This window comes from Paroedura picta, chromosome 7 (genome assembly GCF_049243985.1).
Source record: "Paroedura picta isolate Pp20150507F chromosome 7, Ppicta_v3.0, whole genome shotgun sequence".
Lineage (NCBI taxonomy): Eukaryota > Metazoa > Chordata > Lepidosauria > Squamata > Gekkonidae > Paroedura > Paroedura picta.
In genome coordinates, this window is record NC_135375.1 from 99,488,386 (window position 1) to 99,514,943 (window position 26,558).

The 26,558-nt window shown below is 48.6% G+C and overlaps 3 protein-coding genes across 7 annotated transcripts in view; 1 reads left to right on the top strand and 2 right to left on the bottom strand.

Annotated features, from left to right (window-relative positions):
- Nucleotides 1-1,171: 1,171 nt before the first annotated feature.
- DCTN6 (dynactin subunit 6) overlaps nt 1,172-26,558 on the bottom strand; it is a 240,542-nt gene continuing 215,155 nt past the window's right edge. Inside the window, exons 1-7 of one of the 4 annotated variants that reach the window (XM_077345663.1) lie at nt 8,859-8,996; nt 7,148-7,212; nt 6,338-6,443; nt 5,649-5,737; nt 4,227-4,274; nt 2,886-3,028; nt 1,172-1,537 (exon numbers count right to left, since the gene is read on the bottom strand). In XM_077345663.1, the coding sequence (XP_077201778.1) occupies nt 1,439-1,537; nt 2,886-3,028; nt 4,227-4,274; nt 5,649-5,737; nt 6,338-6,443; nt 7,148-7,212; nt 8,859-8,881 (573 nt within the window). In that variant the 5' untranslated portion in view covers nt 8,882-8,996 and the 3' untranslated portion in view covers nt 1,172-1,438. Of the gene's footprint in view, nt 1,538-2,885; nt 3,029-4,226; nt 4,275-5,648; nt 5,738-6,337; nt 6,444-7,147; nt 7,213-8,419; nt 8,492-8,512; nt 8,739-8,858; nt 8,997-26,558 lie in introns of those variants that run through there. The other 3 variants (XM_077345665.1, XM_077345662.1, XM_077345661.1) reach the window with 3 other exon arrangements.
- On the top strand, nt 12,554-15,956 carry MBOAT4 (membrane bound ghrelin O-acyltransferase MBOAT4). The gene is made up of 3 exons (XM_077346373.1): nt 12,554-12,585; nt 13,587-13,811; nt 14,978-15,956. Exons 1-3 carry the CDS (start codon nt 12,554-12,556, stop codon nt 15,954-15,956), a joined length of 1,236 nt encoding a protein of 411 aa, XP_077202488.1.
- PRAG1 (PEAK1 related, kinase-activating pseudokinase 1) overlaps nt 22,472-26,558 on the bottom strand; it is a 77,666-nt gene continuing 73,579 nt past the window's right edge. For both annotated transcript variants that reach the window (XM_077345656.1, XM_077345657.1), the window contains exon 6: nt 22,472-24,106. In XM_077345656.1, the coding sequence (XP_077201771.1) occupies nt 23,087-24,106 (1,020 nt within the window). In that variant the 3' untranslated portion in view covers nt 22,472-23,086. The remainder of the gene's footprint in view (nt 24,107-26,558) is intronic.

Below are 26,558 nucleotides of genomic sequence, written 5' to 3' on the forward strand. Positions count from 1 at the left end.
ATTAGTATGAGTTAATGTTCTCCATGTTATTCTATTTTTTTATTATGCTGCTTGCTCTTAAAGGTAAAGGTATCCCCTGTGCAAGCACCGAGTCATGACCCTTGGGGTGACGCCCTCTAGCGTTTTCATGGCAGGCTCAACACGGGGTGGTTTGCCAGTGCCTTCCCCAGTCATCACCGTCTTACCCCCCAGCAAGCTGGGTACTCATTTTACCTACCTCGGAAGGATGGAAGGCTGAGTCAACCTTGAGCCGGCTGCTGGGATTGAACTCCCAGCCTCATGGGCAAAGCTTTCAGACTGCATGTCTGCTGCCTTACCACTCTGTGCCACAAGAGGCTCTTACATGCTTGCTCTTATTGCTGTATTATTGTTATAAACTGAGTTACCAGTATCGTTTCTGTGTCATGTGAACAGCCCTGAGCCTTCGGGGAGGGCGGTATATAAATATAATAATTAAAAATAAATAATGGATTGGATATCCACATAGGACGAAGTTGGGAGTCCGGGGACACCTTTAGGACCAGCAAAGTTTAATTCTGGGTAGAAGCTTTCCTGTGCAGGTGTGTTTCTTTGAGCTGAGAAAGCTTCTACCCAGAACTAAACTTAATTGGTCTCAAAGGTGCCACTGGACTCCCAATTTTGTTCCGTTACTTCAGAGCAGGGATTTCCAACAAGGATTCTGGCAAACTTCAGGGCGTCCACGAGAGCTCCCCAGGGTTCTGTGGCCTTTCCCAGAAGTTTGGGTGGGTGGCTACCTGCAACAGTGTGATTGGGCAGGGGCTGAACAGGGGCTCATGTCCAGTTGAGGCTACCAGCCCTGGGCTTGGAAATGCCTTGAAATTCCCCTCCTCTCCCCACCACAGACACCCTGTGAGGTAGGTGAGGCTGAGAGCGCTGTCAGAACTGCTCTTTGAGATCAGCTCTAGCAGGACTGGGACTGACCCAAGGTCACCCAGCTGGCTGAACGTGGAGGAACAGGAAATCAAACCTGGCTCTCCAGATTAAAGACCACCACTCTCAACCACAACACAAAGCTGGCTCTCAATATATCATTGTGCAGACCATATGCTTCCATTGTTACAAATTTTGTTGGCTGGAGCTTGACCCTTGAGGTGTTCTTAGTCCGCTGGAATCCGAAAAACCGAAAATGCTTAAACCAGCCACCCAAACATCTTAAAAATGTTCCATCTTTACTATAAATCATTTAATGTGACATAGAGATGATAATAAAGTGCTATGAAAGGAATGGGTCAAGCACCGCAAGAAGAAAACAAAAAGACAACATTTACTTTGTGAGCGCTGGAATAAATAAAAATGAGACGGCACAACGGAATGAGCTAGCAAGCCAAAAGTTAGCCAAGTTTGCAGAGATGTGAACCACCGAAAGCAAGGGGGCAGCACCCCCTGTGGCAATTTTGGCAATCGTGCGAGGAAGCCTTCAGCTCTTCACCGGAGTCGAGGTGGCCTTCATGGTCTTCTTAAGGTGGTGATAGTTGGGCAGGATCTTCATTAGGAAGTCCAGCTGCAAGGTTTGTGGCTGAAAAGGAACAGCAGTGTGTTAAAAACACAATCTGGGCAGCGAACAATGTCCTGGTGTGAATGGGAAGAAAGCAATCCATCTGATAACTGGACTTAGAACCAGAACAGACCTTACATCTGTGTGTGTGTGTGTGTTATGTGCCACCAAGTGACAGCCTCCAGGTCACGACCCCGATCTTCCTTGATGGTCTCCTATCCAACTACTAGGCCAGTCCGGCCCTCCTTAGCTTCTGATATATTTATTTATTGCGTGTCGTGTAGTCAGGAGATCCGAGGATTGTCTGGCAGCCAGACAAGGGATGTTCAGAGGTGGTTTGCCCTTCCCTGCCTCTGCATCTTGACCCCTACTGTTCCTGGGAAGAGGTACTACCCAATTTCTTGGAGGTCTCCCATTCAAATGCTAGCCAGGGTCAGCTCAGTCCCATTGTATACGGCACTGGTCAGACCACACCTGGAGTACTGTGTGCAGTTCTGGAGGCCTCACTTCAAGAAGGACGCAGATAAAATTGAAAGGGTACAGAGGAGAGCGACGAAGATGACCTGGGGCCAAGGGACCAAGCCCTATGAAGATAGGTTGAGGGACTTGGGAATGTTCAGCCTGGAGAAAAGGAGGTTGAGAGGGGACATGATAGCCCTCTTTAAGTATGAGACATGATAGCCCTCTTCTATGCTTAGCTTCCGCGATCTGAAAAGATTAGGCTAGCCAGGCCAGGGCTTGATTTCATCTAGAAACCACTTTTCTTTCTTTAGGACTAGGAGAAACCAAACCAAACCTGGCAATCTGAAGAAAAAAAGAAGCATTTCAGGACAGTTCCCAACCCAGCTGGAGCTTAAATCCCAGAACAAAGTTGGGAGTCCAGGGGCACCTTTGAGACCAACCAAGCTTTATTCAAGGTCTAAGCATTTGTGTGCAGGCTCACTTCCTCAGACCCAATGAAATGGGAATGACCAGCCCCCACTTTTGGGTGGAGGGTAAGCAGCATAATGAAGACCTTTAACAGCTTCAGTGGCCAAACAGAAATCAGCAGCTTAAGAAGTGCACACAGAAGCACACAGCTTGAATACAACTTTGTCAGTCCTCCAGGCCCTACCGGACTAAAACTTTGTTCTGCTGCTGCAGACCAACACTTGACTCCTCCTTCAATCACCCTGCATGACAGCCCTGACTTCTTCAGTTGCCTGTTTCCACATCCAGATCAGCGGCTTTACTGAACAGGGAGCTGTAACCCTTATGTAAAACTCCTTGTTCTAATTGTAGACCATCTTCGCAGCCTGGACAAAAGGTGCGTGGATACCAGGGGAGGAGAGGACAGACTAGCCTGGGGCGCCCGCTGCCTCGTACCCACCTGCGGCCTCTCGGTCTGCACTCGGCGAAGGCAGTCGGCTCCGTAGATGACTGTGTTCTCAGGGATGACTTCATAGGTGTTGACGTTGCAACAGGCGCCGATGATGCAGCCGCTGGTCAAAATCACATTCCGGCCGACAAACGCTGCAGAGACAAGAATGTCAAGATTCATGCTGCCCAAAGGACGCATATACCAGGAGCTGATTTAGTCCACCCTATGGCCTGTGCACTCTCTTCTTCCATGTTTAGCCATAATCCAACAAACCATCAATGCACTCCAGGCTTTCTCAGTTAGGGTTTCGCGAAACCCTGGGGTCTCTGGACAGCCCTGGAAGGATTTCCTGAATGGGTGGAATTTTTAATATGTTTTAAAAATTTGTTAAACATTTATTGGGTGATACGACTGTATATGGTCATGTTGACCTGCCTCCCCAAATGGCCAATGTTGGGCCTGGAAGGGGTGGGAAGGGGAGGGGCCCGGAGTGGGTGTGTCCACAGCTCTGCTTCCCAACCATATTCTGCACGACTGCTCCACCGCTGGGGTTTCTCAAAGCCTGAAGAAGGTTTCAAAGGTTTCTCAATGGTAAAAAAGTTGAGAAAGGCTGATGTACTCCAATCTCTGCCAGCTTTCCACAGCTTCCTTTCCTTTCCTTGCTGTACGTACAATGCTTAACTGTTCAAATCACCTCTCTGCATCTGGAAGAAGGGACACTCAGGGTTTCAAAATTAATTCTGGATGTACTTCCTTAGGCCCACAATGTGGGGATTTCAGTGGGGTTTGTTCCCAAGGGAGCACTTGCAGGATCCATGGACCAAATGAATTCACAAGCTAAATTCCAGCGCTGGAGGTGGGGGGGATAGGTTAGAGGAGGAAATTGGGAGCCGAGAGGTGAGCAAGAAGAGCTGCTCATCTTTTGGTTAAGATCTGAGGTGCCAAAGTACTCCCACTTGCCTGAAAATGTGTTAGTAGAGTGATTTTAAAAGTGTGGATCAGTAAAAAGATGCTTCTTTTTGGCAGGGAGGAGGAGGAAAAAAACTGGACAGGAGAACTCCCTCATGGGATCTAGTGACTTGGGCTAGTAAGTAAATTCTACAAGCCCTCTGAATGGAGGCACCTCCAGGGGCTACTCAATTCCAGGCTGGAAACCACATCTGCATGTCCTTTGCATCCAAGGCTCACAACAGGACCATCAGTCAAACAGAAAGTTTTTTACGTAAACCATTCAGGTACAAGAATAGCCACTGGAAACTGGGGCCAATGCACAGGGAGCATTTCTCCGCTGCAAAGAGATGGAAATATTTCAAAATCTAAAGAAGCTTACTTCTTAAACAGCAGATTTACCTTTGGACTCAATGACATTGTTGTCTCCTATCTTCATTGCTTGCGAATCTTCAAGTCACGGTTAAGAAAATTATTATTATTTAAAAATACCTAGCAGGCCTGTTTCCTCCTAAGAAAACCTTTGTCTATGGTGGGGGTGGCCAAACTGTGGCTCTCCAGATGTCCATGGACTACAATTCCCATGAGCCCCTGCCAGAATGAGCTGGCAGAGGCTCATGGGATTTGTAGTCTATGGACATCTGGAGAGCCACGGTTTAGCTACTCCTGCATGGCTACCCCTATTCAGGAAACAGGCTGCTGGTGCTATCTGTATAAGCAATGACGTATTTACCATATTTGCCGGCGTATAAGACGACTGGGCGTATAAGACGACCCCCCAACATTTCCACTCAAAATATAGAATTTGTTACATTACATTACAGTACTATGGGCCACTATGGGCAGCTATGTCTATCCCAACTGAAGTGCACCCGGCGTATAGGATGACCCCCCCCACTTAGAGGCATGTTTTTCAGGGGGGAAAAGTAGTCTTATATATGTAGGCTCATATGGTGTGTAGCTTAGGCTCATATGGTGTAGGCTCATATGGTGTGTAGCTTAGCCAAGAGATGAGAGCAGCCAGGCAAAGGATGTTTGGAGGTGGTTTGGCAGGGCTTGCCTCCATGTCATGACCTCTAGTGGTCCTTGGAGGAACTACTACCCTTGGAAGTCTGTCCAAATACTAGCTTGGGTTGACCCGTCTCAGCCTCTGAGACTGGGCAGGACCAGGCTTGCCTGGGCTGTCCAGGGGAGGACAAGGGAGTCACATATACAAATTCGCTTTGGTGCAGTTGGTACTTTAAGTCCATTTCCACTGGACAAAAGATGCAGAAGAAACTTTACTATGTTGCTCTCAAGCTAGAAGCCCCTCATGGCTGTCAGATCTCAGAAGCTAATCACAGCCAACCCTGCTCCAAGATGCCTGTATCTAGAAGGGCAGGTTATAAATATAACCATAAATAAACAAACAAACCCTGGCTAGTATTTGGACTGAAGACCTCCAAGGGTTTGGATGGAGTTCCTCCGAGGATCACTAAGAGTCATGACACGGAGGCAGGCAATGGCAAACCCCCTCCAAACGCTCCTTGCCCGGCTGCCAGACAGTGCTCGGATCCCCTGGCAACACTCCACATGCCACACGACCGATAAATAAATAATCATACACTTAATGTGAACTCAATGTATTAGAATTCTAAAGACAGGAGCTATTGCATGGGGGTCTCTCAAGAACATCTATACAATCCTAAGATGAGCATTCTTAAAGAGTTGTCCTGGGCCAAGGCATGAGATACAGGAACAGCTACGTCACTGGTATACACTGCACATGTACCCTGTAGCCCCCATTACGCCATGCTTTGAACACGCCCCTCTTCTGAAGGATACAACAGCCAACTTCAAACACGTTATTGGTGCCAATGATCATCGGCTTGGGTGCCACCTCCTCGGTATCGGGTGTGATGTTCTCCGGATAACTGTGGAAGGATCGCAGGCTGCATTATTGCATTTACATTGTAAAAAGCTAGAGGGATGTTCAAGAGTAAAATGGCAGACTTTATATCCGGCATCATAAAGGAGACATGGAAAATTCCTCCTAACAGAGTGTGACTGCTTACAGATCGTTATGTCAAAGAAGCATAGAAATAGTAGCTGTGACAATAGGTGAATGAATCAATTAAAAGATGGACAGTTAACCAACTAAAAATTCCAGTAGACTGCTGTATTTATTCAACAGACTGCACTTTTATAAGCACAGCCAACTTCTACCACTGTAGTGGTGGAGCTGTTTGTTTTGTACGCTGCTTTTTACTACCCAAAGGCGTCTCAAAGCAGCTTAGAATTGCCCACCCTTGAGGCTGAGAGAGGTCTGAGAACTGTGACTGGCCCAAGGTCACTCAGATGGTTGCATGCAGAGGAGTGGAGAATCAAACCCAGTTCTCCAGATTAATATAGCTGTATAGCCCAGGGAAAAATTTCTAGACCAAACAGGAGCTTCCCTTGCCCACACTTTACTTGAGATCACTGATTCACATTATTTGGGCCATATAAAACTCTCCGTCCCAAATTTTACTCACCTATTTATGATCACCGCCTGTTCTTCAATGAGGTTGCCTTCCCCAATCACTATTGGTCCAGCTTCTGCGACAATCCGTGCTTTGGGATGAACCACTGTCCTGGGTCCTGTGGGAAACACCTGGCCTTCAGTACATAGGCGGTATGTGGTCTCTTCCTTCCGTATAACCTCTTGGCTCAATCTGACCATTCTCTATCAGAAAGCGTATTGGTGCTCCGGACCTGGAGGCGTCCACGGAGGTGGTGGGATTGGGGATCAAGCTACATATTCCGAAAGGGTGTCATTCTGAGTAGTCAGGTCACACATAAATTTAGACTGTGTCAGAGAGTGCTGGGAGAAGGAATGAGTAGTATGCCCACTGACCTCAATGGTAATAGCCTCCTTCTCCCGCCCGTCACCCAGTGAACCTCGCCTCGCTCAGCAAGGGCGCAGGGCCTGCCGCGCGGCCTGTGTGCCTACTCCGCGGGGCGGGGAGAAGAGCCTGAGGAGCCCTCGACGACCGGACATGCCAGCCGGAAGGACGGACCTCAGAGGGGGAAGGAGAATGCCTCCGCTCTTCCTCCCTGCTACAGTTTCGGTAGGCTGCTCCGTCGGGGGGGGGGGGGATGCTAGAGCCCGCTGTATTCAGACAACAGCGGGCTTATTTTCTAGTTAAGATATAATTGCTTAGTGCTCACAATATTAAATGAAATTAATGGTTAACTTTACAGCAGTAAGCTACATATGATAGTAAAGGGTGCAGAGCAGAGCTTTCTAAGTAACCCTCAAGAGGCTAGCTAATCACAGTTGCACACAAAATGCTTCCTCTTACCAATTGTCACGTCTCCCTTGATTTCACTTTCCACACAGACAACAGCCCCAGGAGCAATTTTGACACTGGGGAGGAGGGGGGGGGGGAAGGAAAAAGAACAGCAACAGTAATAAGAGCCATGTATTACAAATTCAACCAGAGCAAGTCAGAAGAAAAAGAGTTGCTTTTTATACTCCTCTTCTCTGCCCTAAGGAGTCTCAAAACAACTCCCTTTCCTCTCCCCACATGAGTCACCTTGACTGTTTCTGCTTATGGGGGGGGGAGGGTTCTGGGAAAAAGCAATTATGAACCATTTAGAGCAAGTGGATAAAAAAAAATATTTCACCATTACTCATAAAACTACAGCCTGAGGGTCACCCAACAAACTACTTGGCTGTAACCTCTGGTCTAAAAAGGATGTTTTCTCTACGTAACCAACTTCTACAGATACAAGCACAGAAAAGCCAAATACCACAGCCAAAAAAGACTATGAAATGCTGGAGACATTGCTAGCAGCTAGCGTTGCTAATAGTCTGAAAAAACCCTGATATCCTACCTCTTTAAGGGAGCCCCTGTATGCCTATAAAGGTTTTCTGAGTCTTTAAGGGATCCTTAATGGAATCTCTGTTTTGCATGCATAAGGCCTCAGGTTATGTTTATAATTAAAGAAACTCACATACTCAACACCAGAATTCCTCCTCTAATAATCTGAACATAATTTGATATTTACTAACCACAGTCCCTCCCAGAAAATACAAAACATGGTTAAGGATTGCAAACTATGTATTAACTATTGTTTCTCCACACCATTGCCCAATTATTTGACTGATACTTCCCTTCAGCTCATTTAATCAAAGAGGCTCACTGATAGGGAAAATCATCATTAAGGCCACAATTAATCTGAAAGATTTTAGGATAAAAAAAGAGTTAGGATGCAAGTCTATTCTGATGTTTTAGGTATATTTTTACAGTTTGGTCTGAAAAGACCATTAAGTAATTTGTTGTTGATGCAAGTCTATTATCTTGCTCTACTGTTGAATGAGCTGGAGCATTTTTAAAGACTCTGCTTGATATGAAGTCATTCTTAAACAACTTTCTACTGACCATTTCAACAATATGGTTCCCAAGACACCAAATTATGGGGGGAAGGCCTATCTTTGATACTACTCAGCAGTCACATAGAGACATTTTGAGATAACCTTTCTAGTTAAAAGCAACAGGTAGTAGATGATGCAGCAGATCTCTGCCGGTGACTCTGGAAAGCCACTCCCAGTCTGAGGAGACAAGACCGACCTAGAGAGACTGAAGCTCTGATTCAGCATCAGGCAGCTTCACGTGCACGTTCATTTCCTGCAAGATGCCCCATTCCCAGGTGATGTTATTTACCTCCAGACCATGCCACGCTCCATACCCGCCCACTTCCACGCATTAAACCTCCATCACAGGGATAGGGCGTTTTCCCCTCCTCCAGGCTGCTGGCAACCCTTGAAGTCCCGTCAACCCTTTAAGGCAAGCCCGAGGCCTTAAAGCAGCGGCCTGTCCTCAGCAGCCATAACTGGGGAGGAGACTCTGGCTCTGCAGCCTGTTTTTGGGACACCCCTGCAACGTGCCCTATTGCTCAGCGCTATGCAAGCAGCCAAAGAAAGAGGCACTGCTCCCCGTCCCCCCTGCAAATAGCCCGCGAACACCCCGCCTCCTCCCAGCCCACGGACGCTGCCCACCCACAACCCACCTTTTCTGGACCTTCTCCGCCATCTTGGCCAGCTACTCATGCATCCATTGCTCGGCGAGTGATGAAGGCGCCTTGCTAGTAAAGCGGAAGAGGAGAGAGGGAAAGCGCCTCGGAATGGATTAATTCTCCCTGCACTCGATTCTCCAGCCTGGGAGAGGCGGATGCGTAACCAATGAGCGTGCTTTCTCTCGATGGGGCGGCTGAACTGTGGCGCGCCAGACGTCAGTGGACTACGGTTCCCATGAGCACCTGACAATTGGCCGAGCTGACAGGGCTCATGGGAATCGTAGTGCATGGACCTCTGGAGAGCCACAGTCTGGCCTCTCCTGCAGGTGGCTAGAACAGTCTTGAATGTAAGCACCTGCAAAGGAGTGAGGGAAATAAAATCGTGTGTGTGAAAGATCTAATTAGGTCTTCAATTGTATTTGATTACATTTTTCTGTATTTTCTGGGTTTTTCTGTACCGTGTCATCCACCTTGAATATCAAGTTGAAAATTGGAAAAAAAAATAAATGAAGTATAAATAACAGCCAATAAAAGCTATGGGCTTCCCCCTCCATTCCTGTCACAGAACTGAATACTAAGACACAACAACGAGGCAGAAGGATTGATTCTTCAGTCTTCTGTCAAGAGGCAGAGCACTGTAAAAGTTTTATTATGGTTTTACTGTGATTTTATAATGTTATCTATGTGGAATACATCTTGTAAACTACCTGAGCCTGCTTGTAGGGAGGGGCAGTGAAGAAAACAAATAACTATAATAATAAAGAAAATAAATATGACAGGCAGAATACCTTTATTGGCATAATTCAAATTTTAAAATAATGACAAGTACAGCCCCCCCCACCACAGTAAGAAAAATTTCTGACTCTGGGCTTGGTGCAACTTGAGTGCATTTTCCACACCACCACTCACACTGTGCAACCCTGTCCAGAGTTACTCCAGTCTAAGCCTAAACAGATTGTGGATGAAGGTGGAGCCACTCCTAAAGGGCAACAGGTCAGCTCCCCTGTGTTTGATCTAAGAGAGAAATCCTGTGCTCCTAAACTGTTATAGCCAACACAAAGCTATCTGCTCCATCTCGGATGCTTGGACAGAGCATCTAGGGTTACCTGAAGGATGCTTGGACAGAGCATCTAGGGTTACCAACTCTAGGATGTGAAATTCCTGGGTATTGGGGGGGGGGGGGAGCCTGGGGAAGCTGGGATTTGGAAGGAGAGTGGGATATACTGCCACAGAATCTGTCCTCCAAAGCAGCCATTTTCTCCAGGGAAACTGATCTCTGTAGTCTGGAGTTCCATTGCAATCCTTGGAGAATCCCAGGTCCCATTTGGAGGTTAGCAAGCCTGAATGCTATAAACAGGGTCTCCCCATCCAAATCATTCATGTTCTCCAAGGGAATTGATATTTTGTAGTCTGGAGATGAGTTGTAATTGGGGGGGGGGGGTCCCCAGGCCCCACCTGGAGGCTAACATCCCTATCTAGAGACCAGGGTCATTTCAAATTTTATAGGGTGGGGCAAAGAGATTTCAATGGGGATCAGCAAATGCACTGGAAACCAGAACATGCACAAGGCATCAGCGCAGGCTATGTGCTGTAAAATAGCTGGGGGGGGGGGGGTTGGGGTTGGGGTTGGGGAGGAAAAGGACTATCATGCCATTCTGTCCTTATATGACAATGATCCTGCAGAGGACATCAGAGGAGATGTGTATTTAGCATACTTAGATCAGGAACTTTCTGCTATTTTTCAAATCATCTCCTCCTGTGCCCTGATTGGCTCCCTTGGAACCAATCCTTCCTTTGAGCCTGCTTCCTTCCCATTTGCTTTCAGATGAAGAACAGTCAAACTAGTGACTATTGGGATTCTCTCTCTCTTTCCAAAGTTGTTTTAATCCCCAATAAAGCTATTTATTTTTCAGTCTGCCAGTGCTTGGCTCCTTTGCATATTTAAACTGTGAACAACTTGAACCCAGATCTCCCCTGTCCTAGTGTCTGACACTCTTACTGCTATGCAACCCAGGCCATAAAATAACCCAGGCTGTCCCTCATATCATACCCATAAACTAGAAATCGGAAAGAATCAACTGAGTTAGAAAATGTTAATTGTCATGTTAAAAGTCCCCCCCTTTTTTAAGGCTATTTTTTCGAAAAATATTTGGTGCTTTCCCCACCAAATAGTAGTCTAATATTTTAAAGATGCAATGGTTTTCTAATATACAATGTATTCTTTTAAATAGTATAATGGCAAGCTGTGTTTGATTCCCTGGTTCTCCACATGCAGCCAGCAGGGTGATCTTTTGCTCATCATAGCTCTATTAAAGCTGTTTGCACAGATCAGTTCTCTTAGAGCTCTCTTAGCCTCACCTACCTCGCAGGGTGTCTGTTCTGGGGAGAGGAAGGGAAGGTGATTGTAAGTCGCTTTGAGACTCTTTCGGGCAGTGAAAAGTGGGGTATAAAAACCAACTCTTCTTTTAATAAAAAGAATTTTCAAAAAGGTGAAAATCCTTTCCCATTCCCAGCAGTTTTTACTTCGTACTGAGGATGCTCTTCTTTCAAACGCCATCCACTTGCCTGTGGCCGCTGCACAGGAACAAGAATGCCTGCCTGGGCCCTTTGAAAACCACTTCTCGTGTCACGGAGGTGTCGAAACAGATTGGCACGGAGCTCTTATCTCTGCTCTCACCTGTCCTCGCAATCTGCCTTGAATAGAACAAGTCGGTAATGCCTGTCAATCTGAGCCTTCATATCACAGACGCTCCGCAGACATGGCATTCGAGCAAACAAAGCACCGCTCTCCTTTGTTTCCCTCGGTAATGGGTTTCAGGAAGATAGCCAGATCTCCTTAGCACCTTGGTTTTAGTCTCCGAAAGACTGGCTGACCTCGGTTAGCTTGGCTGACCCTCCGTTCCCATATAGGGAACATGCAAAGACATGCGTGTGGCAGTTCTTTGTCCAGGTACAAGAGGAGTGGAAGGCCTCCGGCGAAAGCGCTTTCTGGCAAACGAGATCCCCATGAACTGGGAAACGCTATTTTCATCTCACCCAACGGCTTTGTACCAGCTGGCCGCTTTCCCGCTTGCTGGTCTCTGCCGTTATTTGTGGACCACTCGATACCTGTCAATAAATGCAAGGTATGCTTCTTTTATTTCTGATTTTATTTTGGGCTGGATTCTTTTAGACAGGCAGCACTCACGCCGTGATGGACCTACGGGGATGCCAGCCTCCAGGTGGGACCTGGGGATCCCCTGGAATGACAGCTCATCTCCAGAGTACAGAGATCAGTTCCCCTGGAGAAAAGGGCTGCTTTGGAAAAGTGGGGCATTGTACCCCACTGAGTTCCCTGCCCTCCCCGGGCTTCACCCCCAAATCTCCAGGCTTTTTCCAACCTGGATCTGGCCATCCTGTCTCCTGCTGGTGTCCAGGGGGACCTGGCAACTCTATGACTCTCACAAGAATCTGTAACTTCACAGACTTATAAGCATTTCTGCTTTAAAAAAAAAACAACAAAGTCCACCCAGCAGTTCATGAAACCCTGGTTGACAAAGCATGAACTGTAGAATCAACTAAAATAATAACCCTCATGCCAATCACAATTTAAAACTGAATGGGTATAGGACAAAAATCATAATCCCAAAAATCCCACCAGCCAAACCTCAGAGAATGAAAAAAGCCCCCGAACGGTCTGCATTTGGCAGATGGAGACTTTGGTGGCAGAGAACATCAGCAGGTACTTCTTGCATTTCCAGCTTGGTCGTGGGACTTGTAAGCACAGAGCCTGCTTTAGCGTTGCCCTCAGGCTCTGAATCCTTCAATGCTGGCTTCACGTGTGGACAGGAGTAGAGGACACATGGGGGCTAACACAACCCCCTGGTAAATCCCATACCAGTAAGCAGGACATTTTTTCTTTGGGCAGTTGGTGACCCTAGGCCAGTCTTCCTCAACATTTTTTCCCGTTGAGAAACCCCTGGGACAGTCTTCAGGATTCAAGAAGCCCCAGAAGTGGCGCAATTGTGCAGAATATGGTGGGGAAGCAGAGTTGTGGACACATCCACCCGGGGGCCCTCCCCTCCCCACCCCCTCCAGGCCCATCATTGGCCATTTGGGGAGGGGGGAGGGGTTGACAACCATATATGATCATATCACGTAATAAATGTTTAACAAATTCTCTCTCTCTCTCTCTCCATCCATCTACCAACCCATCTATTTTAATTAATATTTTAATTAACTGTATTTTAATTAACTCCCACCCATTTGGGATACCCTCCCAGGGCCATCAAAACCCCCCAGGGTTTCACGAAACCCTGCATGAAAAAGCCTGCCCTAGACTCTCAAAATGGCTCCAAACCTTCAGAATTGGCTGGTTAAAGAGGTTAGATAAATCTAACCTGTAAGGCTGGTTCTGGGTTTGGGAGGACTGCATGCTATAGCCCAGCCTTGTTAGCTCACAGGAGCTAATCAGGGGCCATACTTGGAAGGGAGACTGCCAAGAAAGACTCTGCTAGGGCAGCCAGGTCCCCTCCTGCCTCCAGCCACGGAGGGAGGCCGATACCAGCAAAACCACCAACTGCTTCCTACTGGCCTTAAAAACAAGCTTGCTGGGGTCACCACAAACCAGCTTGGTTCTACACAGACATAAGAAATAAGGAGCACAACACAGACTGAATTCTACAGCAGAGAAGTTCCCCCACATGTCTCTCTGACTCTGGAAACACGACTGTTTTCTCGTAGGTACACCTGCCTTCTGGTGAGCGGTCTCTTCCTGGCCTGCTGTGCCATGAGGGGCTATGCGCTGCTGGTGCTCGTATTGGCTCTCGGTTCGGTTGCTGTGATCCAGTCAGCCAGCCCCCAGCAAGCCCTCAAATGGGCATTTTCCTTTCAGATGACCTGGCAGACGCTTTGCCACCTGGGGCTGCATTATCAAGAATACTACCTGGGAGAAGCCGTGTGCACCAGGTAACCATGCTCTCAGCCCAGGATGCTGGTGGTGCAATGATCAATGCGACTTGTTTCGGGGGCTTTTTCTTTGCACATGGGAGAAGCAAAGCTAAGCAAGATTCTGGCAGCAGCTTAAGGGCCAGCGAGGTTTTATTCCAACATAAGCTTTTTGGGGGAAGAAGAACAAGAGTTTTTATAACCTGGTATTCTTTACCTGAAGAAGTCACAAAATGGCTTATAATCACCTGCCCTTCCTCTCCTCACCACAGGCACTGTGGGGTAGGTGAGGCTGAGAGAGTCCTGAGAGAACTGTGACTAGCCCAAGGTCACCCAGCAGGATTCATGTGTCTCAAAGCGGCTTACAGTGGTGTTCTGTGACAAAGAAGCCATTATTTGCTTTTGGTTTGAGAGCCAGCTTAGTGTAGTGGTTAAGAGTGCAGATTTCTAATTTGGCGAGCCGGGTTTGATTCCCCGCTCCTCCCCCACATGCAGCCAGCTGGGTGACCTTGGGCTCGCTACAGCACTGATAAAGCTGCTCTGACTGAGCAGGAATATCAGGGCTCTCTCAGCCTCCCTCCCAGGGCGTCTGTTGTGGGGCAGGAATGGGAAGGCAACTGTAAGCTGCTTTGAGACTCCTTTGGGTAGAGAAAAGCGGCATATAAGACCCTATTCTTCTTCTTCAGTAATCTCAGGGCTCTCTCAGCCTCACCTCCCTCACAGGGTGTCTGTTGTGGGGAGAGGAAAGGGAAGGCGACTGTAAGCCGCTTTGAGCCTCCTTCGGGTAAAGTGGCATACAAGATCTTTTCCTTCTCCTTCTCCTTCTCCTTCTCCTTCTCCTTCTCCTCCTCCTCCTCCTCCTCCTCCTCCTCCTTTGGGTGTCAAATCACAGCTGAAAACCTCTCCCTAACCTATCCCTAACCTGGTAAGGTTTTCAAGGCCTTCAGAGGTGGTTTGCCGTTACCTGCCTGGTAGTCTTCCTTCTAAGTACCCGCCAGGGAAATCTCCTGGGATCACAGGTTATCCCCAGACTACAGAGATCAGTTTCCTTGAAGGAAGCGGCTGCTTTGGAAGGTAAACATGCTATTATGCCTCAGAGAATTTTCAGCAAGTCTCCCATGATTCCACATTTTCCACAATGCTCTGGGACACTTCAACATCCACTCCCCTCTCTGCTCTGGTTCCAGATTCTCCGTGGCTCTTTCCGTCCTCATGCTGATGACGCAGAAGGTGACCTCTCTAGCTCTGGACATCCAAGAGAGGAAAGTGAGGACGGGGTCTTTGAGTGTCTCCGAGGTGGGTCCTCTGAGGCGGCACCTGCTGCAAGCGTTGCCACGGGCTACCTACCTGCTCTCTTTCCCAACTCTGCTGGGAGGCCCCCTCTGCTCTTTCAACAGGTTCCAGACCTGGATAAAGAGCCCCAGTGCTCCATCTCCCGGGCACTCCCTCTGGGCTGCCACGCAGAGGGGCCTGGGCGCTCTGGTGCTGGCCCTCTTGAAAAACATCGTGGCAGGATACGCTTCCCCTCCAGATGCACTGATCGGTTGCCGGCGCTCCGGCTGCATTGCGGCGCTGTGGATTTCGGCCCTCTTCTTCAGGCTGGCCTATTACTCTCACTGGATGCTTGACGAGTCCGTCTTCATCGCTGCCGGTTTGGGGCTGGACCTTGGTCCCGACGGACAAGCAGGGGCCGCCGATGGAGTTCTCCTGGACACGGACATCTGGACCCTGGAAACCACCCACAGGATCTCGGTGTTCACCCGGTTGTGGAACAAGAGCACGGCTCAGTGGCTCCGGAGGCTCGTCTTTCAGAGGTGTCGTTCTCGCCCCCTGCTGGCGACCTTCGCCTTCTCGGCCTGGTGGCACGGCCTCCATCCGGGCCAGATCTTTGGGTTTCTGTGTTGGGCCGCGATGGTGGAAGCGGATTACCGCCTTCATCATTTCCACCAGGTTTGGGCCCCATCGCAGCCTTTGGGGGTGGTCTATCGGGCCCTTACCTGGTGTCAGACTCAGTTGGTTGCAGCCTACATCACACTAGCGGTTGAAATGCGGAGTCTCGCCCTGCTTTGGCAGCTGTGCTCTTCTTACAACACCTTCTTCCCACTCGTCTATGTCATTTTGCTCCTGCTCTTGGCAAAGAGAAGAGCGAGACGCACCTATTCGTGACTACGAAGAAGAAGAACTGGCCTTTTAATACCCTGCTTTTCACTCCCCGAAAGAGTCTCAAAGCGGCTTACGATCGCCTTCCCTTCCTCTCCCCGTGACAGACTCCCTGCGAGGGAGGTGGAGCTGAGAGAGCTCTGAGAGAGTTGTGGCTGGCTGAAGGTCACCCAGCTAGCTGCATGTGGAGGTGGAGTGGGGAAATCACAGCTGGTTCTCCAGATTAGAGGCCGCCCTTCTTTAACCACTACACACCGCTTCCTCTCAAGGGTTGGCAAATGAGACTGAAGCCAAGTAAAGGATTTGAAGGCCCATGGCAGCTAATTCTTCACTGGTGAAACACGACCAATTTTTTTCGTTGGAATTATAGGCTCATCAGTGTCACTAGGTTGGCTCAGGTTCTAGTGTCAGTGGAGAGGAAGGAAAGGCTACCGGGGAGACAAGCAGGCAGGAAGGCTGGTCTTCTTCTATCCAGTCTAAAGTCACCCACCCCGATTAGCCCCCCTTCAGAGGTGACAGAATGACTTGTTGACACCTAATGACGACCCATAGCATCCACAGCCTTCAAGAGGGCTGCATTTCATACAATGCCCACCAGAAGGCAGTATAGTGCAGGATTTCGAGCCAAGTCAGCATCCTTGAAGGGTTATAGCAGGGGTAGTCAAACTGCGGCCCTCCAGATGTCCATGGACTACAATTCCCAGGAGCCCCTGCCAGGGGCTCCTGGGAATTGTAGTCCATGGACATCTGGAGGGCCGCAGTTTGACTACCCCTGGGTTATGGGGTGGCCGAATTGTGGCTTTCCATGGACTGCAGTTCCCTGCAAGTACTGGCATGGGCTCCTGGGAATTGTAGTCCATGGACATCTGGCACACCACAGTCTGGTCACCTCTGGATAGCCTGAGTCCACCGGCAACTTTAAGACCAACCAAATTTAATTCTGGGTATGAGTTTTGTGCCTGCAGATCAAAACTTATAATCATGATTCAACTTTGTTGGTCTGAGAGGTGCATGCTGGTCAAGTTTCAGCACCTGATAATGTCCCTGGTCATGCTTTCACTCCCCCCACACACAGGTATTTTAATCAACAAAATCAGCCTCTGTCTTAAAGTAACATTTTGGGATTGTAAAACCATTGCTAACTACGATACAACCTGCAAAAGCAGCTAGCAGTGTGGCCATGAGCTGAGATAACTTATTCAAAGGGTGGGCAATGGGCAGGACTAAACTCAGCTTGCCTTTTCCATCCTACCTGTGCCTGCCTGCTGCTGGAGGGAGGGAAAAAAGGAAGACTGCTGCCTTCATGTCCTATTTGCGGGCTTCTTCTTGAGAACCAGCGAGGTGTGGTGGTTGGTTAAGATCTGCGGCCTTTAATCTGGACAACCGGGTTTGATTCCCCACTCCTCCTCCACATGCAGCTAGCTGGATGACATTGACCCAGTCCCAGTTCTCTCAGAGCTTTTTCATCCCTACCTACCTCACTGGGTGTCTGTTGTAGGGAGAGGAAGTGAAGTCGATGGTCAGCTGCTTTGAGACTCTTTAAAGGTAGAGAAAAAAGGGGTTTAAAATCCATCCATTCTTCTTATGAGGATGTAGAAAAAGGATGCTGGTCTTTGTGAACCTTGAGCTCTGATCCAACTCTGTAGGCTTTTTCCGCCTGCTTTGGGAAGACATGTGCATCTGGGTCCTATTCGATCACGGATGGACACTGTAGTAATGGGGGATCAGCTAGAAAGAATGCCCGCCTGCAGCTCTTGAACCCAGCACAGAAGCCTTCACGGCCTGTGCAGCCCGCACTATGCAATTCCTACACCATGCAAGGTCCCCACTCACCTCTATTGGCGGAAACCAGAGCCAGCCATGATGCTTGCAAACTGCTTGCTACAGTCAATGAAAGGCCCAGTTTTGATTAGGTTGCTGATGGAAAGGAACAGCCTGCATTATTTCTTGCAAGAAGTTTTACCATCTCTTCCTACTTTCCTTCCCTCCCTCCCATGCATGTGCAGGTGCACAGGTGTGCTCACACACCACTTTATTTTTGATGCCAAAGCTCCATACACCTTAAGAATCTGCAGTGGGGCAAACTGCATGGCATGGGGGAGGGCGACCAGAGGGGTCTGTTTTTGATGGGGAAATGCCCGGCAGAGGAAGTGTTGAGACCCTTTTGGTGTTTCTGTGTGCAAAAAGCCCTGGGTGGGCTTGTCCACAGCTCTGCTTCCCAACCATATTGTGCACTCTCACACCACTTTGGGGGTTTCTCGGAGCCTGAAAAATGTTTCAGGGGTCTGTCTCAGCAAGAAAAGTGGACTATAGGTTCTGTAATGATGAAATACTTAAAATTGCAGCTTCAGACGGCTGAGTGGTTGGTGTAAACTGGACCTGGATTTTGTTTTTTTGTTCCCAAGGCTTGACTGGCTCAGTCCAGAACTTGATACTGTCCAGCTGGGTTATACGGGAACTTACTAGGAGGCACCACATTTTCACATGGGGGGGGCAATACTAGACTTTGAGATTACCCACCGGAGGCTTCCCAGCCATCCCTGCCCTGTGCCCCCCAGGAGAGGCTCAGTTGTTCCCCAGTTGCCAGGCCAAAGTTAAGGGTGTAGAGCAGCCTTTTGACCATGGAAGTACCACTGAAATATTTTTCAGGCTTTGAGGGACCAGGAAGTGATGCCAGCTGGCCACACCTCCCTGCCACACACCCCGGAAGTGAGAGGAGCCTTGGGTAGGAAAGGTTTAAATGGCCCAAGGGCCCTCCCCTCCAGGGCAATCATTGGCCACTTTGGGAGGGGTGGGTCAACCTGCCCAAATAAGGGTAGTATTCCTCCCTCCCCCAATTAAAACGTTCTCTTTCGTCTTTGCTTGGAAACAGCAGGCACAGGGCAGGAGGGCTGCCATTTTGAAACCCCACTCCACCTCAGTACCATTGAAGGGCCTTTGCGGTACCATATGGTAGTGGTCTCCAACCTTTTTATCACCATGGACCAGTCAACGCTTGACAATTTTACTGAGGCCCGGGGGGAGGTAGTCTTTTGCGAGGGATATTGCCGCCGCCTGAGCCCCTGCTCCACTTGCTTTCCCACTAGCGCCCCTTTCCTACCGCCTGCTGAGGGGCGCTGCCAGCAGCAGCTGTGCAGTTCCACACCAAGGGGGAGCCCCAGCCATGGCAGCCGCCAGAGAGCACCAAAGGTGAGCCGGCAGCAGAGTGGCAGGGCAGCCCCCGAGGCAGCAGCTGGGGAGGAGGACAAGGAGCTGTGGCCCGGTACTGACTGATCTACAGACTGGTCCCGGTCCCCGGACCGGGGGCTGGGGACCACTGCCATATGTAAGGTTGTAAGGCTGGGAAACCCTGACATGGAGAGAGAGGCAACAAGATGTGTTGGCTGTAGGATCAAGACAATTTAAATCCCCCCAGTTGTGTATCTCTATTCCTACCTCGAGTTCAGGTCTCTTCCCACAGGATTTCACAAACACAACCTGTGTTCACAAAATCCATCTAGCCTGCAGGACTTAGTATGTTGACTTTGGTTTCAGGCCCTATCTATGATAGTGTGTTTTCCCACTGGCCTTTTATTAGAGTGCTTCTGGCTTTTACTGCACTTTTGTTGTGTCTGTTGGTGGATTGCTGGATTTCATCAGTCTAGCTGAACTTCCCTATCTTGCTGATATTAATAAGGGGCTGAAAGCTTTATAGTTGTGGACTGCCGTTGGGGTCGGTATCTGCCGTCATTCTGCTTTAATATGTTCTGTTGATTAAATGTAGTGGGCGATTCGGTCAAAAGGCATGGTCTAGAATGTAGCATTTAAATGAATGCTGGGGATTGCAGCTGGGATTGGCCACCAGTTCTTGTTGACGGTACACACGCTGGCCAATCTGGGCTTGTGGCTTTGTCACACACAAAATTGCCCCACAGTGGCTTTCTTGAAAATAAAGTTATTGCTGAACAGAGAGTGTGGAATGTAAACTCCCGGGGAAAGGAGATTCCAAGGCCAGCACCCCCTTGCCCCAATAAATAGCTGTGGGAGTTGTGTAAACTTCTGGCTCTTATCCCGAGTGTGCTTTGGGGCAAGAAAGTCTGTTTTGCAGCCCTACGGTCGCCTCATTTCCCCACTGTTTTCTTGTTTTGTTATGGAACTCCCGTCTCTGTTTTGCAGCCAAAAAGTTTGTTTTGCAGCCCTAGTCATTTCACCTTGTCCCCTCCTGATTCTGCCTCTGGGGTTGAGGCCTTCCATAAGGATGTTGTGCGACTCAACTCAGCCCAGCTGACTCCAGCGAGCACTGTTCTTACCTTTCTGCAACTCAGCCAAAAATATTCTTTGAGAACAAGATAACCTACCCACTGGGAAATTACCTCCTGTTCTCTGTGATGTGAGTCAACACCGACCTCCAGCTTCCCAGCTGTCTGTAGCCTCAGTAAACTATAACCACACCGATCCCCTAACAGCATTGTTTGAAATATTAATGTGCACCAGTTCTCAACAAGAAACAAATGTCAAGTCTTTTCAGTGGGAATCTCCGTTCAGTAACCAAGGACCCCTGCGGATCTTTAGAAGGCAAACTGGGTCCTAGTAGTTGATCGGAGATATATACAAGGCTCCCATATGAAACATTTCCAATCTAGGGATTCCCACCCCCGGCCCCTGCTTCCTTCCAGTGTAGCATTCTTAAATGCACCTGCCCATCCTTGGCTATTTATCCATTCTGTATGGGAAAGCTGGAAGCTGCCCAAACCAGAGATGTCGTGCCTGATAAACCACATGCGGCCTGGCACAAAGCCCGTGATGCAAAGCCTTGACCATTCCTCTCCTTCCTCTGTAGACAATTCGGCTGGCAAAGAGCGAACACTTCCTTGATGGCTTTGGTGCGGGTTTCACAAAGCAGAAAGGATGTTTACCAGATTGCAGGCCCCCGCTTCAGTCCAGAAAGTGCAGTTCTTGCAGCAAACAATGTACCCTTCCCACCAGAACACATTTTCCCCAACACACAGAATCACCACTGTTAAGAAATGAAAAAGAGCCTTTGGAAACTGATTTGTGCTTGTCGTTGATGTTACAAGACTAGCACAGGCTCCGGGATAAAGCTCTGGAGCCCCCAGATCTTCTATCGTCCTACTTGGGGAATTTTTAAGAGCTCCTCCTGCCTGGAGAGGTAGTAACTTTACAGTGCAATCCCTGTGGTCAAAGTCAAATTACAATCAAGAGGAAACAGTTCTTCAAGTGCTTTTCTATTCTGCCAGGGTTCTGCACCCGGGTGATTTCTAAGCCAAGGGACTTATGTATTCAGGCGCTCCTTTCTTGCAGTTGGCGGCAAGGGTTTCCAGGATGAGCACTTCACATTGTACTACATTTCACCGTAAAGATCTGGTAGAGCTGTCCCCGTGGCCAAGACCTGGCTATGTATCTCACTTAGAAGTAACTCCCATTCAGCCCAGGTTCTGTTTCTCTCTGCATATTTCGCTCAGTTGGTCTCCTTTCTCCATCCCAACACAGCCAATTGTCTCCATTCGATTTCCCCTTTAAAGGTTATGCTCTCCTTTGCTTACCATGTCAGAGAATCATAAGAGTTGGAAGAGGCCCTACCGGCCAGATGCTGCTTGAAGACTGCTAGTGAAGGGGAGCTGACTACCTCCTTCGTAAAGGTATCCCCTGTGCAAGCACCAGGTCATGTCTGTCCCTTGGGGTGATGCCCTCTAGCATTTTCTTGGCAGATTCAATACAGGGTGGTTTGCCATTCCCTTCCCCAGTCATTACCGTTTTACCCCCCAGCAGCAAGCTGGGTACTCATTTTACCAAACTTGGAAGGATGGAAGGCTGAGTCAACCTTGAGCCGGCTGCTGGGATCGAACTCCCAGCCTCATGGACAGAACTTCAGACTGCATGTTGGTTGCCTTACCACCCTGCGCCACAAGAGGTTCTCACCACCTCCTTAGGTAGCCTATTTCCCCTCTAATATTTAGCCAATACACGTAGTTTAAACTCATTATTGGGGGTCCTACAGCAAACAATTACTGTCCTCCTCCAAGTGACAACTTAAAGAGAATACTTAAAGAGGGGAATCATGTCTCCTCTCAACTTCCTCTTCTCCAGGCTGAACATTCCCAAGCTCCTCAGCCTTTCCTCACAGGGCTTGGTCCCTGGGTCTCGGATCATCCTTGTCGCTCTCCTCTACAGCCTCTCAATTTTGTCCAGGTCCCTTTTGAAGTGAGGCTTCCAGGTGTGTCGTTCCATTACCAACTCCCACTGACTCACTCTGCCCCCTTTTGTTTTATGGGGCTGGGAACCTAAGCATGCAGGGTGCAGTGTGAGTAGGCATGGGAGGAGGAGCATGAGTGTATGAGCTGAGCTTGTGTGTGGAACCTCAAGCACCCCAGATTTTGGATGGCGCAAGCCACCTCTGCATGTTGCTGCATGAACACACCTGCCTTCAATATGTTTCTAGGTCCAGCTTATGTCGGTCAGAACAAGAGAGATCTATGCAGAATTCTGATGGTGAATAACACTTAAGTTCCAAAAATGATCACTTCTGTTCAACAAATCATTATAATGGAGAAAAATCATCCAGCAAAGGACAGCACACTTTAAAAAAATTCCCCCCATTAATTATCTAGAAAGCAAAATACTCGGTGGAAATGGGACACTGTATCTCTTTACAATTTACAAACACTCACAATGAATATTTACCCTGGAATTTACATGGAGGGCTGATCTTTCAATGTATGTTTCTGCACAAAATATGGCCCCGTTTTTGACTTTACTGTCTTTTCACATAGGGACGCAGAAAGTGTACCATTTTCTATCAGGAGGTTCCCCCAAGAAAACTCTTACTTGATTCCAAAAAGAAACGGATAGGCTTCTCTGTATTCTCATTTTTCTTGCTTGTGTTTTTTTTGTTGGTTCAGGGTTTATTTTTTGTTCCACATGGGTTTCGCTCCCTCTAGTGGTCAATTTGATATTACATTGCTTTATGTCCAGCATAAAACCTTACAGTTTTATCTTCAATGTGATATTGAACTGGCCACTAGAGGGAGCGAAACACATGTGGAACAGATCCCCACCTCCTGTAACAGGAACACACAAACAAGGAAAACAAGAAGGCAGAAAAGCCCAATGTCACATTGTAAAAACCACTACACAGATCAGAGCAGCTGAAGAAGTTTCAGTGACTTCGAAAGAGAAGGTGGATCTGCGGAGGCTAAATACTGACAACACAGCCAATCTTCCAATTCAATATTCCGCTCTGCATCCACAGCCCTCTCGGCAAACTTCATCATGAGCAAGGCCCGTTTCATGTCCACCCAGTTGTGAAGAGCATCATGCAGGGCCTCCTGGTGGTTAAGAGTCTGTTCCGTCAAGTCCTTCCTGGGCCCCCAGAGCAGACACTGCAGAATCCGCTTTGCCTCGGAGATGCGGATACGTTTGATCGGGTCTGCTTCCAGCAGCAGGTGAGTGAGCTGCTGGAGGCCCCGAGAATAAATAGAAAGGCTGGGGAGTGGGGGGAGGTCGTCCGGGCTATACTCGTGTTCCCTGAGCTGGGCCTTCACTTCAAACGGGTTGGGCAGGTGCAAAAGCTCATATATGAGGATGCCGGTTTGGAATTCGTCAAACTTTTTATACTGGGAAGCGGACACAATCTCGGGAGCCAGCCGGGCCTGGTTCTTTTTTGTTTTGGACTCGGCGGGCCCAGATTTCTGCTTGGCTTTCAAGAAGTTGCTGATGATGAGCCTGGGCAGGGACTTGTCCTCTTTGGTTCTTTTGCAGCCGGGGGATGGCTTGCAGTGTACCAGCAGCAAGTTCTCCAGGCAAAGGTCCCTGTGAATGACGCTGTACTCCTTCAGATGCTCCAGCCCATTGCACAGCTGGAGGAGCAGGAAACAAACCCGCCGCTCGTACAGCTCCGGCTTAGCCTTGTGGAAAGCGACGGCATCTCGCACAAAGTCCGCGGCCGTCTGGTGCGGCACCTCGCGGGTGATGACGACCACGCAGTCCTGCTCGGAGGTCGCGTGAGAAGGACCCTGGCTGTCCACGGAAGCATTTTTCAACATGCTGGAGGGCACGGACGCGACAAAATGCCCACAGTCCTGCTGGATGTTGAAGTGAACTGGGACCGAGGGGCTGCAGCACGACGTGGCCATTTTAGTGTCTTGAGATTTACAGATCTGTAGGCAGGAAGCAGAGAAGAGCTGGTGAATAGCGGCCCTGACAGCAACGCTATCCATACTCAATTGACAAAACAGGGCCATGTCTGAAGCTTTATAGGCCCTGGTAGAACTCTATTGGTGCTTTGTGTCATGTGATGCTTGCTAAGTAGTTACCTGTGATACCAGGTTCAGCCCCTTGAAGTGGAAGCCCAGCGCTTAAGGTATATGATCTGCCTAACAAAATCCCTGATACGAGATGACTATTCAGACACCAGACTTCAGATGTTACCACTGCAATAACTATTTTTAAAGCAGCTACATTAGTCTTTTGAGTTTAAAAAAATCATTCAAAGTGGCATGCAAATCTAGAACAACTACTGGACAGAAGAAACAGGAATGAAAAAACGAAGAGATGTAGTAACAGGAAAGACAAAGACACTGGAGCATAGAAAACATGCAAATTTAGAACAACCCTCCCCCCAACAAACCCTGATGTGAAAGGAGAACTTAGGAACAGCAAAAAAATAATTATAACCACCTAGCAGGAGCAACCAACCTGATGAAAAATCTTAATTTGGTAGCTAAAAGGTTTACTTTGGCCTCTCAAGCAGATCTCTGTGGTAGTATGAACAGGGGAGTCCAGTTCTACCTAGGGCCCCCTGCACAGGCCAAAGAGATCAGCTGCTTGGAGGGCTCTGCAAGCAGGCCCAGTTTGAACTGGGGCCCCCAGCAGACCCCAAGCCCACCTTGCAGAGAGAGTTCTAAGGCTTGCCCCATTGCAAAGGCTGCCTTCCCCTCTTTCTATAAACACTTTTATCAGAGGGGACCCTGCGTTGGCATATCGGATCTCGGCCTTGAAGCAAATCTCTTTCAAAAAGAAAACAAGAAAAAGTAGGGGGTGGGGGGGAGGTCCGAGCTTTTCTCTATCCTGTGGGAAATGCTTCAGCCTTCAAATCCTGCGTTGTTATTAGCAGTCCTTGACCACGAAAAGAATTTTTTAAAAAACAGTTTCAAGAAGAAAGGAGCCTGGATATTAAGCAGAGATGGTCTGATGCCCTTGATCCCCCCCACCCCCCACCTTCCTATGAATTATTTGTTTGGATAAAGGAACAGAAAATCAGGAGAGCTTCACAAAGATCCTCAAACAAAGCAATTTGTTTCAGGCTCTTTATATTTAATGCCAGAGCGGTTTTCGAGGAGCTGCCGGACACATTTCTTCTGAGGAAATATTTTGTCGGTGGGGACGGGCAGGGAAAAGATTTATTTTAACGGCGCTTAAATGGCGAAATACCATTGAAAAATCCTTTCTAACTGCCATTGAGGTTTCAAGGCAGGGGGTTCAGTAAACCAGGGGTAGTCGACCTGTGGTCCTCCAGATGTCCATGGACTACAATTCCCATGAGCCCCTGCCAGCAAATGCTGGCAGGGGCTCATGGGAATTGTAGTCCATGGACATCTGGAGGACCACAGGTCGACTACCCCTGCAATAACGACATTTCCTTAGGAAGGGGTTGAAGGCCACACAGAATTCTGAGTTCTGCAATACCCTTTTGGCCTGTGATCCCGTGTCTAGTTAAACCACTGGAAATCCCATCTATTTCAGCAGGGGTAGTCAAACTGCGGCCCTCCAGATGTCCATGGACTAAAATTCCCATGAGCCCCTGCCAGCAGTCACCGGCAGGGGCTCATGGGAATTGTAGTCCATGGACATCTGGAGGGCTGTAGTTTGACTATCCCTGTATTTCAGCGTCAGATAAACAGTAACGGGATAGCCTACAGTTGAAAGAACTCACCAAAATGCTGCATTTATACCTTAAATGTTGCAAATAGGGGGGGGGAAACAACCTAATGACAAAATTGGGGTGTGATCTCTTGACTGAATAATGAACGTGGATATAAGGCCTTATGATGAATTGGTGAAATGGTTAGAAGAAAAGAAGTGGGTTTTTTTTACTCCTCCTTTGTACTACTTACGGAAGTGTTAAAGCAGCTTACAAATGCCGACTTGTCTTCTCCCTACAGCAGATACCCTATGAGGGAAGTGGGACTGAGAGAGCTCTGAGAGAACTGGGACTGGTCCAAGGTCGCCCAGCAGGCCTCATGTGCCTCATAACGGCTTACAATCACCTTCTCATTCTTTCCCCAGGACAGATAGCCTGTGAAGTCAGTGAAGCTGAGAGAGCTCTGAGAGAACTGAGACTGGTCCAAAGTCGCCCAGCAGGCCCCATGTGTCTCAAAGCAGCTTACAATTGCCTTCCCAACCTCTCCCCACAGCAAACACCCTGTGAGGTAGGTGGGGTTGAGAGCTCTGAGAGAACTGAGACTAGCTCAAGGTCACCCAGCTGGCTATATGTGGAGGAAGAACGGGGAATCAAACCCGGTTCTCCAGATCAGAGGCTGCCGCTCTTAACCACTACACAAAATGGGCATTAGAGACCCACATTCAAATCCCAGCACTGTTGTGGAAACT

Bases quoted from the DNA above. Each gene is read 5' to 3' on its own strand.
- MBOAT4 (XM_077346373.1), top strand. From the start codon at position 12,554: ATGGAGACTTTGGTGGCAGAGAACATCAGCAG. The intron at 12,586-13,586 runs GTACTTCTTGCA...GTTTTCTCGTAG, and splicing joins GTGGCAGAGAACATCAGCAG to GTACACCTGCCTTCTGGTGA. The intron at 13,812-14,977 runs GTAACCATGCTC...CTCTGGTTCCAG, and splicing joins GGAGAAGCCGTGTGCACCAG to ATTCTCCGTGGCTCTTTCCG.